We start from the raw sequence: 14,260 nt of genomic DNA on the forward strand, positions 1-14,260 counted from the left end.
AATTGCTTCATTTTTCACAAAAACTTTTACAGCAGAACAGTTTGACCTTTTGGTTCCTCTGTGAACTGGTTTTGTTTAAATTTCTTGGCATTACTTTTGCTTATTGCCAGTGTGAGGAATATGATTGATCAACTGGTGTCCTGGGGCATTTTAGAGGGGAAGGGTGGGCTTGCCATAAGGCACTGGACAAAGACTCATGAGATCTGGGTTTAGTACCCACCTTCATCACAAACTTTCTGTGGGACCCTGGGCAAGTCATTTAGTCTCTCTGTGCCTCAATTACCCATCTCTAAAATGGGGATAAAAAGATTTCCTTTCTTCTCCACTTTGTTTTGTCTGTCTAGTTTGTGAACTCTTTAAGACAAGTCTGTCCTTTAATATGTATCTGTACAACAACCAGCACACTGGACCCCCAATCTTGGTTGAAACCTCTATGTGCTACTGTAACACCTAGTCAGAGAGGCACAAATTCCAAAGCTAGGAGGGAGAGTTGTGGTCACTGAGTCTAACCTCCTGTATAGTGCAGGCCAGAGAACTTGCCCCAAATCATTTATAGAGCAGATTTTCTCGACTAACACCCTATCTTGATTTAAAAATGGTCACTGATGGAGAATCCACCATAATCCTGTTCCAATGGTTAATTACTCTTGCTGTTAAAACATTACGCCTTATTTCCAGTCTGAATTTGTCTAGCTTCAACTTCTAGCCATTGGATCGTGTTCTACCTTTTTCTGCTAGATTGAAGAGCCCATTGTTAAATATTTGTCTGCCATATAGGTACTTATAGACTGTGATCAAATCATCCCTTAACCTTCTCTTTGTTAAACTCAATAGATGGAGCTCTTTGAGTCTATCACTGTAAGGCTGGTTTTCTAATCCTTTAATCATTCTCGTGGCTCTTCTCTGAACCCGCTGCAATTTATCACCATCCTTCTTGAACTGTGGACACCAGAACTGGACAGACTATTCCAGCAGCGGTTGCACACTAGTGCCACAAATAGATGTAAAATAACCTCTCTACTACTTTATATCCCCCTCCCCTGCATCCCAGGATCACATTAGCTCTTTTGGCCACAGCATCGCACAGGGAACTCATGTTCAGCTGATTACCCCCACCCCCAAATCTTTTTCAGAGTCTCTGCTTCCCAGGATAGTCTCCCATCCTGTAAGTATGGCCTGCCTTTTTACGTACATGGCATTCTAATGATAATAATGCTCATCTTCAAACGAATTCTGCTTCATCCCCAAGCTAATTATGGACTGATTCTGCTACCCATCATATTTATTAATATTCTTATGAACAAAATGATGACTGTCCAAATGTTAGAACCGAAAGCCAAGGTGGATTTGAAAGCATGGCAAATTAATAGTTGGTTTTTAATTCCTCTAACAGTTTGGAAAAAAACAAACACAAAAATCCCACGACCAGTCACCCAGTTCTTTATAAACCGCTGGTAGATGCTAACCTGACCCCACACAAGCAATGCTAAACCTAAACATCATGACGAGACATCTCCAAGGAAATCCCAGCTGCTACAGGGTGTTGTTGGGTGATTCTGAAGATGGTATTCTGGCCTCTGAGTCAGCACGGAATGAAGGGCCTAGCCTGGTGCTAGGGCAGTGATTCTCAACTCTGGTCCACCGCTTGAAGGGTGGCCAGCATGTCCCTCGGCCCACGCCGCTTTCTGCAGCCCCCATTGGCCTGGAGCGGTGAACCGCAGTCAGTGGGAGACACGGTCGGCCAAACCTGCGGACGCGGCAGGTAAACAAACCGGCCCGGCCCGCCAGGGGCTTTCCCTGCACAAGCGGTGGACCAGAGTTGAGAACCACTGTGCTAAGGGGTGCTGTGCTGCAGAACAGAGTTTTCCAAACAGTTTGTAGCACTTTTTATGAGCCCTTGCAAGTTCTGTTTGGGTCGTTACTTTCAACCTATCCGCAGCGCCCCGGCAGTTTCCAGTGGGTGTTGCTCCTCTCTTCCGGTCCTAAAATGTTGTGCATACTTGCTATATTCTACACCTCGGCGGCTTCTTTCCAGTGGCGGGAGAAGCTGTAATAACAGAATGTGACCATGTCTCCCTCTAGTGGCTGGTCCCAGGATGCTGCCATCTCACAGCTATGGGAGTTCTTCATTTCAAGGAGTAATGACTTGTGTACTTGGTGCTAATGTCTTGGCGGGGCGGGAGTGGTTCAATCTGCACTTGCAGTTCATGTGCATATGCACGAGTCACGGTTCATTACAACATGATCTCTGTAAATATGTCATAAAGCACTTTGGCACCCTCCAGGATGAAAAACATAACAGGGAATGGAAGATACTGTAACAAATCTATTGCTCTCAACAGGTCATTGTGAGGATGGTGGGGAAGGGCCTCACATCCTCCTGTTCCAAAACCAACTGTCTCACGTAAAGAGAGAGCCTCCCTTTGTTGTTAACAATACAGAGTCTTTGACACACAGCAATGCAGTTCCCTTATGCTCCATTAGAGGGCAGTGGCTCACACTAGCCAGTTTGCGATGCTATTACCAATGATGAGCCCTCTTTAGCTTATGGAGCATCTTAATGATGTCTCTTTTAAAAGAAAACTTGGTGACAAACAATGAGCAGATCATGGTTAAGTATCATAACTACGCACAGGTGCTGCATTGCACCCGGGAGTGATTTGATCTGACTAACACTAAGAAACGTTTGACCCTTGGCTCCTAACGTTTGGGACTTGCCAATAACCTGAACAGTCTTTTCCTATTGGGAGCTCTAGGTGTTGCCAACAGGGGCAGTGCTGCTGAATACCCCAGGCCTCTCTGTGGGATCCCATGTGCAGCTAGCGGAGAGGGCTGCAAGAGATATACAATGAACGTCCTTCTTATGAAACATTACCTTTCGGAGACTTTTATTTTCATGTCTGTGATATCGTCTGTATTTTTTCCATCAACAGTCCACCAGACCTCCGTTTGGGAGTCCTTCAGAAAGGTGAAGTAGACTTCGCAGGGCAGAACAAGGTCGGCACCTAGGAGAAGAGGATTAGGGTGGACGCAGCAGCTTCTGCTTTCCAGAGCCTCTTATAGCCCGAGTTTAAATGGAAATGAAAAGGAACAGTCACAAGAGTGAAATGTCTGCAAGCTGCATGGAAGCTTTTTCAAAACACCATAATAGAGGCTCAAACTAAATGTACACTGCAAATAAAAAATACAGTAAGAGGACCAAAAAGATGCCACCATGGCTAAACAACAGAGTGAAAGAGGCAGTTAGAGATCAAAAGACATCCTTTAAAAACTGGAAGGCAAATCCTACTGAGGGAAATAGAAAGGAGCATGAACTCTGGCAAGTCAAGTGTAAAAGTATAATCAGGCAGGCCAAAAAAAGATTCTGAAGAGAAACTAGCAAAAGACACAAAAGCTAACAGGAATGTGGCCAAAATATATTTTCAAATGTCTGATAACTGTAACAGTGGGAATATTTCACTTTTGTTTTACAAATAAACAGTAAACAAACAAACAAATCTCTCCCTAACCAGGTACTTAAGTGGTTCCTACCACCACGTTGTGCGTGCCTGTGATGGGGTCTTCACCCCACACTGGCCCTGAAGGGGTTAATGTAGGCTAAGAAAGGGGCCAATCAACCAGCCAAGCCATAGCTGAGGGCAATCAGGAGGCTGAAGTAACCCCCTGACTGGATGAGGAAGCCCTGAGGAGGAATGGGCTGGGTTCATAAAGGCAGGAAGCTGATAACAGAGGGGGCTGCAGGGAAGCAGCCTGCAGTCACTGCCAGGGGGAAGGGAGGTGCGTTTGAGGGCTACAGAGGCAAGTAGCCTGCGGTTACCCCCTGGGAACAGGGAGCTGTGGGGCTGGCAAACCCAGAGAAGTGGGGAGAGCCAGAAGGTAAGGAAGGGCTCAGGGAAAAGGCAGCAAGGTCCAGGGTGGAGCAGATTGGGGCTGCCGACTGCAGGGTCACTGAGCCGGGAGCCGGAGTAGAGGGTGGGCCTGGGTTCCCCTACCTGCCACTGGGGAAGTGGCACCAGTTGGGCAGTGAAGGGGAAGATGGCCTGAGCCCATTCTTTTGAAGAGACTGACATCCCACAAAGGGGAAGCGCACATAGTGACCTGGCCTGAGGGCCAAGTCACGAAGAAGGAGCACCCGGTCGCAGAGACTGAGAGCGCAGAAGTAGGATGTGCAGCAAGCAGAAGAAGGGGGCCCTGGACAGTGCTGGTCTCCAGAGCGGCCAGGAGGAGGCACCCCTAGCTGTGAGTGAACTCCATCACAATGGCCACACACACAATAATTGGTTTGTTCTCAGCAGTCCTGGGAGGCCAGACGGGGCTATTGTCTCCATTTTACAGATGGGGAACTGAGGCAGAGAGAGAGTAAATGACTTGCCCAAGGTCCCACAGGATGTCTGTGGCAGAGCAGGGATTGAACTCAGATCTCCAAATCCAGTCCTTCAGGACAACATCTTCCTCATTATTATGAATCATGTTTATTATTTGCAATACTGCAGCTTCCAGAAGCTGTTGGTGCCTAAGGACCAATGAAGAATGGGCTAGGTGCTGTGCAAACCCAGAGTACCAGACAGTCCCTGCCCTGCAGAGCTAGCAATCTATAGAGACCAGACACGCACAGCGCCGGGGAAGCGGGAAAACACACCAGCAGAGTGAACTATGTGAGGGTGGGCACGATTTTAGGAGGAGACTGACTAAATGGAAAGAAAGGGGTGGGGGAGAGGGCAGGTGTGGAGTGAAGATGAGCTAAGGAGACTATGTGAGGGGAGGATTAGCACAACCAGACAATCAGCACGGGGCAGAGAAAGTCCAGTCAAACCTGCAGAAAGTTCTCTGAATGTCTGCAGATCCCTGCCTTGGCCGCTTCTGAGGAAGGCACGACCCCAGCTGTGCCCCATTTTACCCCCTTCTCTCCGGTGCTTTCTCTGCTTCTGAAGCTGCTCCTACCAGCTGGAGCCTGATTTCCATGTTTATTATTTCAGTAAGTCTGTATGCTCAAAGAGCCTTCTTAAGCTGTGTTCTCATGTCCCATAATTGGGCTTCGGCAATTTGGAAGCTACAGAAAAGAGAGAGAATCCCATGCTGCTTGCAAAGCAATCACGGCGCCCCATATGCTTCAAGTAAAGACACGAAGGAAAGCCGTGGGAAAGCAGGCAACCGAGATGAACCTCTGTGCTTGTTAATTACATGGCTTAAGATAATCTTCCCCATCAATGCATGTAGGCTTCCCGTGGGCAGCTACCACTGTGATTTACCTGCTTCGAGTTCGTAGATTATTTTCTCATTTGGAGAGCTAAACTGCGGTGGCATTGCCTTGGCTGGAGACCCTGCAGAACAGAAAACAGAATCCCCCCCGCCGGGGTCCCAGTTGAAAACACAGTCAGTCTTCATTAGGATTTGGAATTATTTCAGACTATCTTACAGTAACTAGCCACTTGCATATACTCTACCATCTGTGACTGCACACCAGGGTCATTCACCCCCTGCGCCCCCAGATGTGCGTACCCATCTCCCGCTGCAGGTGCTGAGAGTTGCGTGCATGTCCCAAAGGGCAGAAGTTGATCTAAGTAGAAAGTGGTCCCAGTCACACAACTTGATGCCCAATCCAGATTTTGAAAACCCCCACCTATAGGGCTATCTGGATAGATGATCTGGGCCCAGCTGCAGTCCCGAGGAATCACACCTCCAGCTAGGCCCTTTGGACTTTACCTACAGTTCAGCCTATCACACAGATTTTTCTATTGCTGCTCTTTAAAAAAAAAACAAACAACAAAAACTGGTTTTTCCTGCCAACAGTATTCTCTCCTCCTACCATGCCCTCAGTGAGCAGCTGTTACCACGTGACACAAGCATGTTCTCATGTTTACCAGGTTTTTACACTCTGCATAGTGTTTGCTGCCACATAGACTGAGGCACACTGTAGGCAGCTCTGAAGAGACAGCCTCTGCCCTGAAGATCCTATAGTCTGAACAGATGAGCCTGCTAGTTTTAAAATAGACAGCCTGAGAGAAGGCAGGAAACACACAGCAGCCACTGGAAAAACGAGACACTATTTCTAATAGTGAGTTGAGATCACCACAGACAGACTTTAACCTGTAATACACAACCGTGACAGGGGCAATGCCAGCAGAGGCCAGCCCAGATCATCTCATCCTCACTCACACGACTCACCCTGCCGGAGATGTGTCCTGGGCGTTCACATGCCAGGGGAGGCTGACCCCAGCAAACTGAAATACCTGGCGGTGGCAGATTAATTAATTCATTTATGCCAAGGAGTCAGAGGTGGGACCAATAGTCAGTCACTGATCGAGCCCGCAAGAGCCTTCTCCAGAACTTTTCATCTCTGCTGCTACAATTCGGTATGGTTTTTTATCCTCCTTACCTACTACCTTCATCCTAATGGTTCTGGTGAGGCTGTAGGTCCTTCCGTTGTCCGTGTAGCTCACAATGCAGGTGTAGTTCCCTTTGTACACACTGCGGACAATGCCAATGATGAGCGCTGGGCCCTCGGGATATCGGTCGTGGAAGCCTTTCACCAACACGCAGTTCTAGAAGCAGACAGCAAAACACTTACGCTTTTGGAACTAAAATTCAGAAACTTGTTTTCAACCCCTCTATAAAAATCTAAAGCTCTGCTCTGGTTGGAATAAGCGTAGGAGGCAGTATTTGGATTTCGATTCAGTTCAGGCTAAGGTCTAGGTTCTACAGCATCAAAATCTCATGAGTCCAATAAGGTGAGGGGCACATTTGTCCACCCCGTGCCTCGGTTTCCCCAGATGGAGCGAGTTACTGTTCAGGAAAGATTAAGGCTGGGATAGTGAAAGGAACTGGAAGGAATCAGGCACCCAGCTCCCATTGAACTGTATGTCTAATTCCTCTTCGCCGCTCTTCCAAGCGGTATGAGTTGTTGGGGCTCTTCAGGTCAGTTTCCCATTGATGGAGAGATCACTGATGGTACTGCCTTTCTTTAACTTCTTTTTTCACACTATAGGCACCTGTGCTGAAACAGAGAATGCCACATGCAGCCCGCAGGCAAATCCCCTCTTTCAGAAATATCAGCCAATGCCCAGTTCCCAGAGAGCAACTCTGCCTCAAGAATTAGAGAGATTAAGCCAGACAGCAAACTCCCTTACTGTTTATAACCACTCCCCCAAAGACTCCACATCACAAAACCAACCATACAGCGTGTCTTCGGACTGTATGCTGCTCACACTGTAAGAAAGCTAACAGGTAAGACTGTAACAGCACCTGCTGGTGTCTCCTGCCATAACATCCCTTAAACTCCTTGGGCCATTAGGCTCTTTTAGGCTGTGACTTTCAGATTTTCAAAGGTGCTGAGCACCCACTAAAGCCAGCTGGATCTGCAGGTGCTCAGCACCTCTGGAAATCAGCCCATAAATGCACACAGCTTAGCTAAGCAGTGAACAAAGGGGAGACTTAACTATCTACAGGTTATTTAGAGGGTATAAACACCAAGGAAGGAGAAGAATTATTTAGCTCAGTACCAAGGGTATAATGGGATGAAATTAAAAAGGAAAACCTCTGGCTGGAGATCAGGGGGAAAGTCCCATAACGAGAGCTATGGGGCTGTGGAAACATTTACAAGGAAACGCTGGCAAGTAAAACCTTAACCATCTTTGCACTTCCAATGCTTTTAATCACTGGAGTATCTGGGCATCAACAAAACTGCAACAAAATTTTGTCTCCACCGCTCCCCCTCGTGTGTTGGGTTTTTCCTCTTCTTTCTCTCTATGAAAGTGAGTGCAGGTACTGCGAGGAATAATCTTGAAAAGGTAAGGCGATAAGAGTAGATGACCCCAGTAGGTTTATTCCATCTCTAACTTATCAGGTTCTATAAAGAGAAAGAGCTCTTAGCGATGGGTGAGGGTCCCAGAAGAAAGAAAGACATGGAAGTAAAAAAAAAAAGGACAAGAAGTAAACTTAACTCTATTTACAAACTGACACCAAATTGCAAACTGACATCTTCAGCTGGCATAGCACTTTTGCTCTCAATGGGACTATGCTACTTGATGTCAGCTGAGGATTTGACCCAAAATGAGCAACTGACCAAAAGAAATCCACAGTACAGGAACCTTAATAAGCCTTCCTCTGTCAGAAAAAGCAGGAAACCTGTCCCAAGTGCCAAGTTACAGGCTCCTTTTCAGAAAGGTTTATATCCTCTAAATAGGCTGATGATAACTTGACTGTCATAAAAGCCAAAGATTTGTACATTTTCCAAGTGATTATTTCTGAATGGTGCATTTCCAACTCAGATTTATCTTAATGTGACAGCTGAAGACAGAGGTAATATACCATTGTTAATGGCTTTTACTAGGCAAAGTGGCTATTCTGGCTTGCTGCCTGGAAAATGATTTAAATGGCGCTCTTTGTTTCATTCTGCTAATTGATTGTCGATATTTGAACATCGATGGATGATACCAATTAGTCATTTAAACCACCAATATGAAGCTACTCCTCTTGGCCCGAACGAAGGGTTTTAGTTAGACCAGATACAGCTGCACACCTGCGACACCTTCCATCTACGAATCTCAAACTGCTGTACAAAACATCAGCGATTTTAGCCTCCCAGCCCTGTGTGGCTGCATCTCCACTGAGCCTACCTAGGGGATTTTCTCACCACTGGCTTAGCATGCAGGAAAGTGTAGCCCAGCCCCTAACATTCTTACCACTGTGTCACCTAGCCCTGCCAGGAACAGAGCTGGACACTGCTATGTCTGTCGCTAGCCAGGGCAAGCAGAATCTCGAAAACCTCAAAGGAGACATCAAGATTTTCAAAAGTGAGGAGCACTCAACTGCAGACACCAGAAAGGAGCCTAATTTTCAGGTGGTACCTCCGGTCGGGCCCCCCAAAAATCACTCGTCACTTTCCAACCTCTTCACCTAATAGTAATAATTCAGCCATCGATGTCAAGGCGCTTTACAAAGGAGGTCAGTATGGCTAGCCCTATTTTATAGATGGGGAAACTGAGGCCCAGAGCGGGCATGTGACCTGCCCAAGGTCATTCAACAGCCCAGGAACTGAACCAAGATTTCCTGAGTCTCAGTCTATTGCCCTCTCCAGAAGGCCACCTTGAGACTAAACTCTTCCTTATTAGAACATAAGAACAGCCATACTGGGTCAGACCAAAGGTCCATCTAGCCCAGTGTCCTGTCTTCCAACAGTGGCCAATGCCAGGTGCCCCAGAGGGAATGAACAGAACAGGTAATCAGCAAGTGATCCAACCACTGTTGCCCATTCCCAGCTTCTGGCAAACAGAGGCTAGGGACACCATCCCTACTCACCCTGGCTAATAGCCATTGATGGACCTATCCTCTATGAATTTATCTAGTTCTTTCTTGAACCGTGTTATAGTCTTGGCCTTCACAACATCCTCTGGCAAGGAGTTCCACAGGTTGACTGTGCTTTGTGTGAAGAAATACTTCCTTTTGTTTGTTTTAAACCTGCCGCCTATTAATTTCATTTGGTGACCCCTAGTTCCTGTGTTATGTGAAGGAGTAAATAACACTTCCTTATTTACTTTCTCCACACCAGTCATGATTTTTATAGACCTCAATCATATCCCCCCTTAGTCGTCTCTTTTCCAAGCTGAAAAGTCCCAGTCTGATTAATCTAGGCCCCACTCCTGCGTCAGTGCCAGCAAGGGACGTTTCACTGCTGACTTCAAAGGGAGCAAGATCGAGGCAGCAGCTCCAGTAACTTCAGTGGAGTTGCATCAGGGAGTTTGGGGGTAGAATTTGGCTTCCTGGTTCTTAGCCCCACTACTCCCTTTCTTACCCTGTACCAGTTGACAGTTGGCGTTACGCTGGGAGGATAAAAGCCATCAATATCTGGACAAATGATCTTCTCGTTAGTATGCTCCAAATAGAACAGCTCTTCAGTAGGTTTTATTGATTGGCTGACGCAAGAAGTTTGGTCTTTCTGAACAACCTCCAGGGGAAACGCGACCTTGCTGCAATAGGTTGTGTTTCTAAGCACAGAGGAGGGAAACACGATTAGCTTGGTCTAGTTTATTCATGTGGCATTATGAATGAAATGAAATTAAAAGTCACAGTTTGGGTCACAGAAATGACGGCTCTGATGAGATAGATCCAGCCTCTATTGTCGTATTTGCATGTAGGAAAACTCCAGACAGACACACTGAGACAGACACAGCAGCCGCACAGTGCATTAGAAAAACCTAAAGACACTTTTCCCCATGCAAAGACAACTCACGTACTGCACCATCCTTTACCAACGTAATGAAAACAACGGGGGCTAAGACGTGAAAGAGGAAGACAGACTGAGATCTCCTCTTTGTTGCTTTGGGGATGCTACATTCATTTTCTCCTGCACCTGGAGCTGTTTTTAATTCCCTGGAACTCTTTTGGGGTGTCAGGAAACTTTGGCAAATTAGCATCCAGTTGACATATTACCCTGCCTCTGAAGCCATCTCCACTTCTATATAGAGATTGCTCCTTACTGGAGGGGGCGTGTGGATTTTGCCAGTATTCTCCCCGTGGACACTCACAGTTAGCATGGAGAGGTATGTGCATTAACGTCTGCAAGGTGCTAAGCATTATTATAATATAAATGGGCTTGGCACTGAGAATTCTTGTAACTGTCACATTTTCACCATTAATTCTTATGTGATATAAGATATTAAGCGAGCAACACAATTTTCTTGTTATATAAAAGGCATTTGTGTGCCCTACAGTCTGACGCCCTCCGCCCTACTGCGCTGCTTACCTGAGCATGCAGGTATAATTCCCAGTGTCGTTGAGAAGGGCAGGCCGGAACCAAAGGGTGTCTTTTTCCTTACTGATCCGATTGTCCGGGAGACGGAAGTTGATTGGCTCCTCCAGGTCCCGGTCCTGCCCAATCCAGTACCAGATCAGGGTTAAGCCAGCCGAATGGGCTGTACTGTAGTTGTATTTTAAGAAGGCCTCGAAGAGCGGGCATTTGATCCTAGCTGGTTCCCCGTCGTAGACCTGGATTTGTTTCATGGTGTCCACTCCCCAGTCATCACAGCGCTCTAGGGCCAGAAGGAAGAGACACCTTAGCTTTCACGTGGGCAGAAAAGAAGAGCTGCACACACTCCTGCTCCCACTGAAATCAACGTGTCTAGCGGCGTCATTGGAGACAGAGCTGGGGATGCTGCCTTCAGAGTACTAGGCACCTGGAAACCTGGCTTCTTTTTGCTGTTCTTCCTACAATTCCCCAAGATATGCGTCCCTGCCAGGGCAACATCACAGGACGCGAGTGGGTAGAGCCAGGCTTCCCGGACAGCATGGAGAGAAATCCTACCTGAAAATGACGCCCTGATAAACTCTATGCCACAGCTGTGTGTGCATTTGTGTGGGGCGGCAGGGGCCGGGAACGTAGGGTATTTCACGGCGGTAGAATCGGTTAACATTGCCACAGGACTTAAGGGCTGTTGCTGCAGAATTCAGTGGCACTGGGCTGCCATCTACACAGCGACCTGTTTCTATTATAGTGTAGGCAAGGAAACAGGGGGGCAAGGCTGCCGGTGGAACAGCGGGAGGACCTGGCATGGGAGAAGGCACATCATACTTCTCTGGGGAGGGTGCTCCAGACCTAGGAAGCAGCATGGGAAAAGAAACAGAGCCCCGAGCTGCATTCCCATGGCCACACACCTCATAAAGCAGGACCAAGGGGGGCTCACTATAGGGTCTGCCAGAGGCAGAAGCTGGGCTGGGAGGAGGAAAGCTGCAGAGCAAACCCACATTCATCTTCCTCAATAACAAAGAAATAAAGGCAAAGCACAGGCGAAAGGTTAATTGTTCTTTAACAGGCATCTTTTCCCGCGTTTGCCTCAGCATGGAAGCTACTTAATAAAAGGGACACGGAATGCAAGTGAACCCCAAAGCCGCCGTGCTGGCTAACCACCGTCTTTCCTAATTCTCCTCTGCGAGCCGAGAGAGGCTAGCGGTGTGACAGCACATCCTGCCTCAGCGGGCAGGCCCTGCACACATACGGAAAACAGGGCTGTGTCTGGTGGGAGGTGTCAGGTCGTGCAAAGCCTCCTAGTCATGCTAACCCAGAAAACCACAGTGAGTCACACAGAAAACCAAGTCAGATGCAGCAGTGCAGTCAGATACCATGACAATACACATGGGAGGGGATTTACCACAGAGCCTCTCACATGTGCAGAGATCAGAGGAGCATTGCTAGACAGAAAACCAGAGTCGTCAGACCTATTTTCTTTGGGCCAATCCTGCTGTCTCCCATTGCCTTCGAGGGATCAGGCTCTTCTGGCACATCCTCCTCCTCAAAGGGGCAGTGGAAAGTATTTTGGCCCAAAACTGACATTTAAAAACAAGGAGAAAAGCAGGGCTAACACAACCTAATGGGACAGACTTCGCAACCCTTGCACTGAGCAACAGTAGCTTGCATAACTAAGTGCTACTTAAATGTAAGAATTGAAGAATCTGACCCAATCTGAATAGAAATGTTTTTCCTGGGATTCTAAAAATGTCAATGAAAACTGAATGTTTATTCCCTTGGAATGTGAGAAACCCAAACCAGCAGGAGAAACCTAGCAAAATGGACTGTCAACAGGAAGCCAATCTGAGCGGTGTCATGTCATTCTTCAGAGTGCAGATAGCAAACGGCATAAAGAGTGAAAAGTGAAACTAGATTTTTTAAAATTATTTCCCTTTAAACTCTCTGGCTGGTGTTTTCAGAAGCACACAGCATTGGCCTAATGCTGCTTCTCATGAAATCTATGGTAAAACTTCTATGGGACTTCCCTGGAAACAGTCAGGCCAATGCTGAGTGCTACTGAAAACCTCATTCTGTAAGTCCAAAACATTGGCTAACCAGCATCATGGTCAAAGCTGAATGGGACAAATACATCATGGACAAGGCCAACTGTGACCAATACATTGATAAGCTACTTAGAACCATGAGGTCCAGGCTACTTGATTTATACAAGGTCAGGACTTCAGAGTTGTTAACAAAGCAGACTGCTCGGTCAGTGACTGACTGCTATATGCATGATGAAGCTTTATGCTATTTGCTTTAGGGGCATTTATTTTCACAAAGAAAGCCTAAAGCCTCATCCCAGTCTCTGCTTCCCATTAAGGGGAGGGATTGTGACCAGGGAGTGATGTTTTGGGATTAGATCAGGGGACCGTACATGAGGACTCCCTGGGGTTCATTCTCATCTGCGCTCCATCTGCCACTGACTTCACTGTGTCCCCTTGGGCTGGGTAAGTGTCAGTTGTCTTTATTTCTTCACATGGCAGGGCCAGAGGGGAAAAGAAACCTACGTAAAAATGGCAATACTGAAGTTCTGGGCTCAAGGCCAATGAACTCCGCAATCCTGAACAATCCTTTGTACTTTGGAAGAGCTCCCAAGTCAGCACTGCCCACGGTGTGGTGGGGGGTTGGTCTTGGTGGATGGCCACGTAAAAGAGAATTGTGGTTTTCCGTGACTGTCAGTCACTATGGTAACCGGGGGGCACGGAGATGTGTTAGTGGGGCTGAGTAAATTTTCCTGACAGGTTAGGAAGGCTGTCACACATTCAGGAGTCAAGACATGCTGAGGAATCCCAATTTGGAGAAGGTCGGCTCCAAACCTCAGTGAACTAACTCGAAATGCAGCAGACAGCCATGCTGATAAAGGACGGCTACACCCTACACCACAAAGCAGGGGTCTGGCTTTACCTTACTTGTGAACATAGAGAGGCTGACTGCTCCCCAGCCCTCGTGGCTCCATAAATCTCGATAAACACCCCAAGAGCGCAGGAAGGAAAGCCAAGGACCGTCAATCTCAACTTGGACGACAGAAACAAGCATTGTATCGGACATATAAACCTTTCAGGGCATGAGACGGGCTCCCCTCAACCCCCTCCTACCTGGCTCAGGCTGCTGTGAAAGGATGTAGCCAGGCGGCCATCACCCACAGGCTGATCTGCATTTAGATTTACCACAGTGGGTGCCTTGTGCCTGAGAGGTTGGGTTTTGTCTCGGAGGACATGTGAAGTGATCTCTCACGCACACGAAAGCCATTTCTTCCTCTTCAGCTGTTCAGTGTCTCTTTTCGGTCCTGCTTTGAGCAGGGGGTGGGACTAGATGACCTGCTGAGGTCCCTTCCAACCCTGATATTCTATGATTCTATGATTCCCAATGCTGATAATGCCCTTTGCTGCAGTGACTGCTGTCGCAGAATGATTCAGAACCAGCTGGGTTTGTCAGGCTTGGAGAGAGCTGGTTGTATCATTTGCCCAGGATGTGGGGAGA

General features: G+C 47.4%; 1 protein-coding gene across 10 annotated transcripts in view; it reads right to left on the reverse strand.

Moving 5' to 3' along the window:
• The window catches only part of IL1RAP (interleukin 1 receptor accessory protein), a 68,006-nt gene that overhangs the window by 26,018 nt on the left and 27,728 nt on the right, over positions 1–14,260 (reverse strand). For all 10 annotated transcript variants that reach the window (XR_007358418.2, XM_048863902.2, XM_048863899.2 and 7 more), the window contains 5 exons: positions 10,742–11,027; positions 9,791–9,983; positions 6,377–6,542; positions 5,250–5,321; positions 2,876–3,005 (listed from right to left, as the gene is read on the reverse strand). Coding sequence is in view for 9 of the 10 variants with exons in the window: in XM_048863902.2 (XP_048719859.1) it covers positions 2,876–3,005; positions 5,250–5,321; positions 6,377–6,542; positions 9,791–9,983; positions 10,742–11,027 (847 nt within the window). In the remaining variant the exon portion in view is untranslated. The remainder of the gene's footprint in view (positions 1–2,875; positions 3,006–5,249; positions 5,322–6,376; positions 6,543–9,790; positions 9,984–10,741; positions 11,028–14,260) is intronic.

The sequence above is a fragment of the Caretta caretta genome, chromosome 9 (genome assembly GCF_965140235.1).
Source record: "Caretta caretta isolate rCarCar2 chromosome 9, rCarCar1.hap1, whole genome shotgun sequence".
Taxonomy (NCBI): Eukaryota; Metazoa; Chordata; order Testudines; family Cheloniidae; genus Caretta; species Caretta caretta.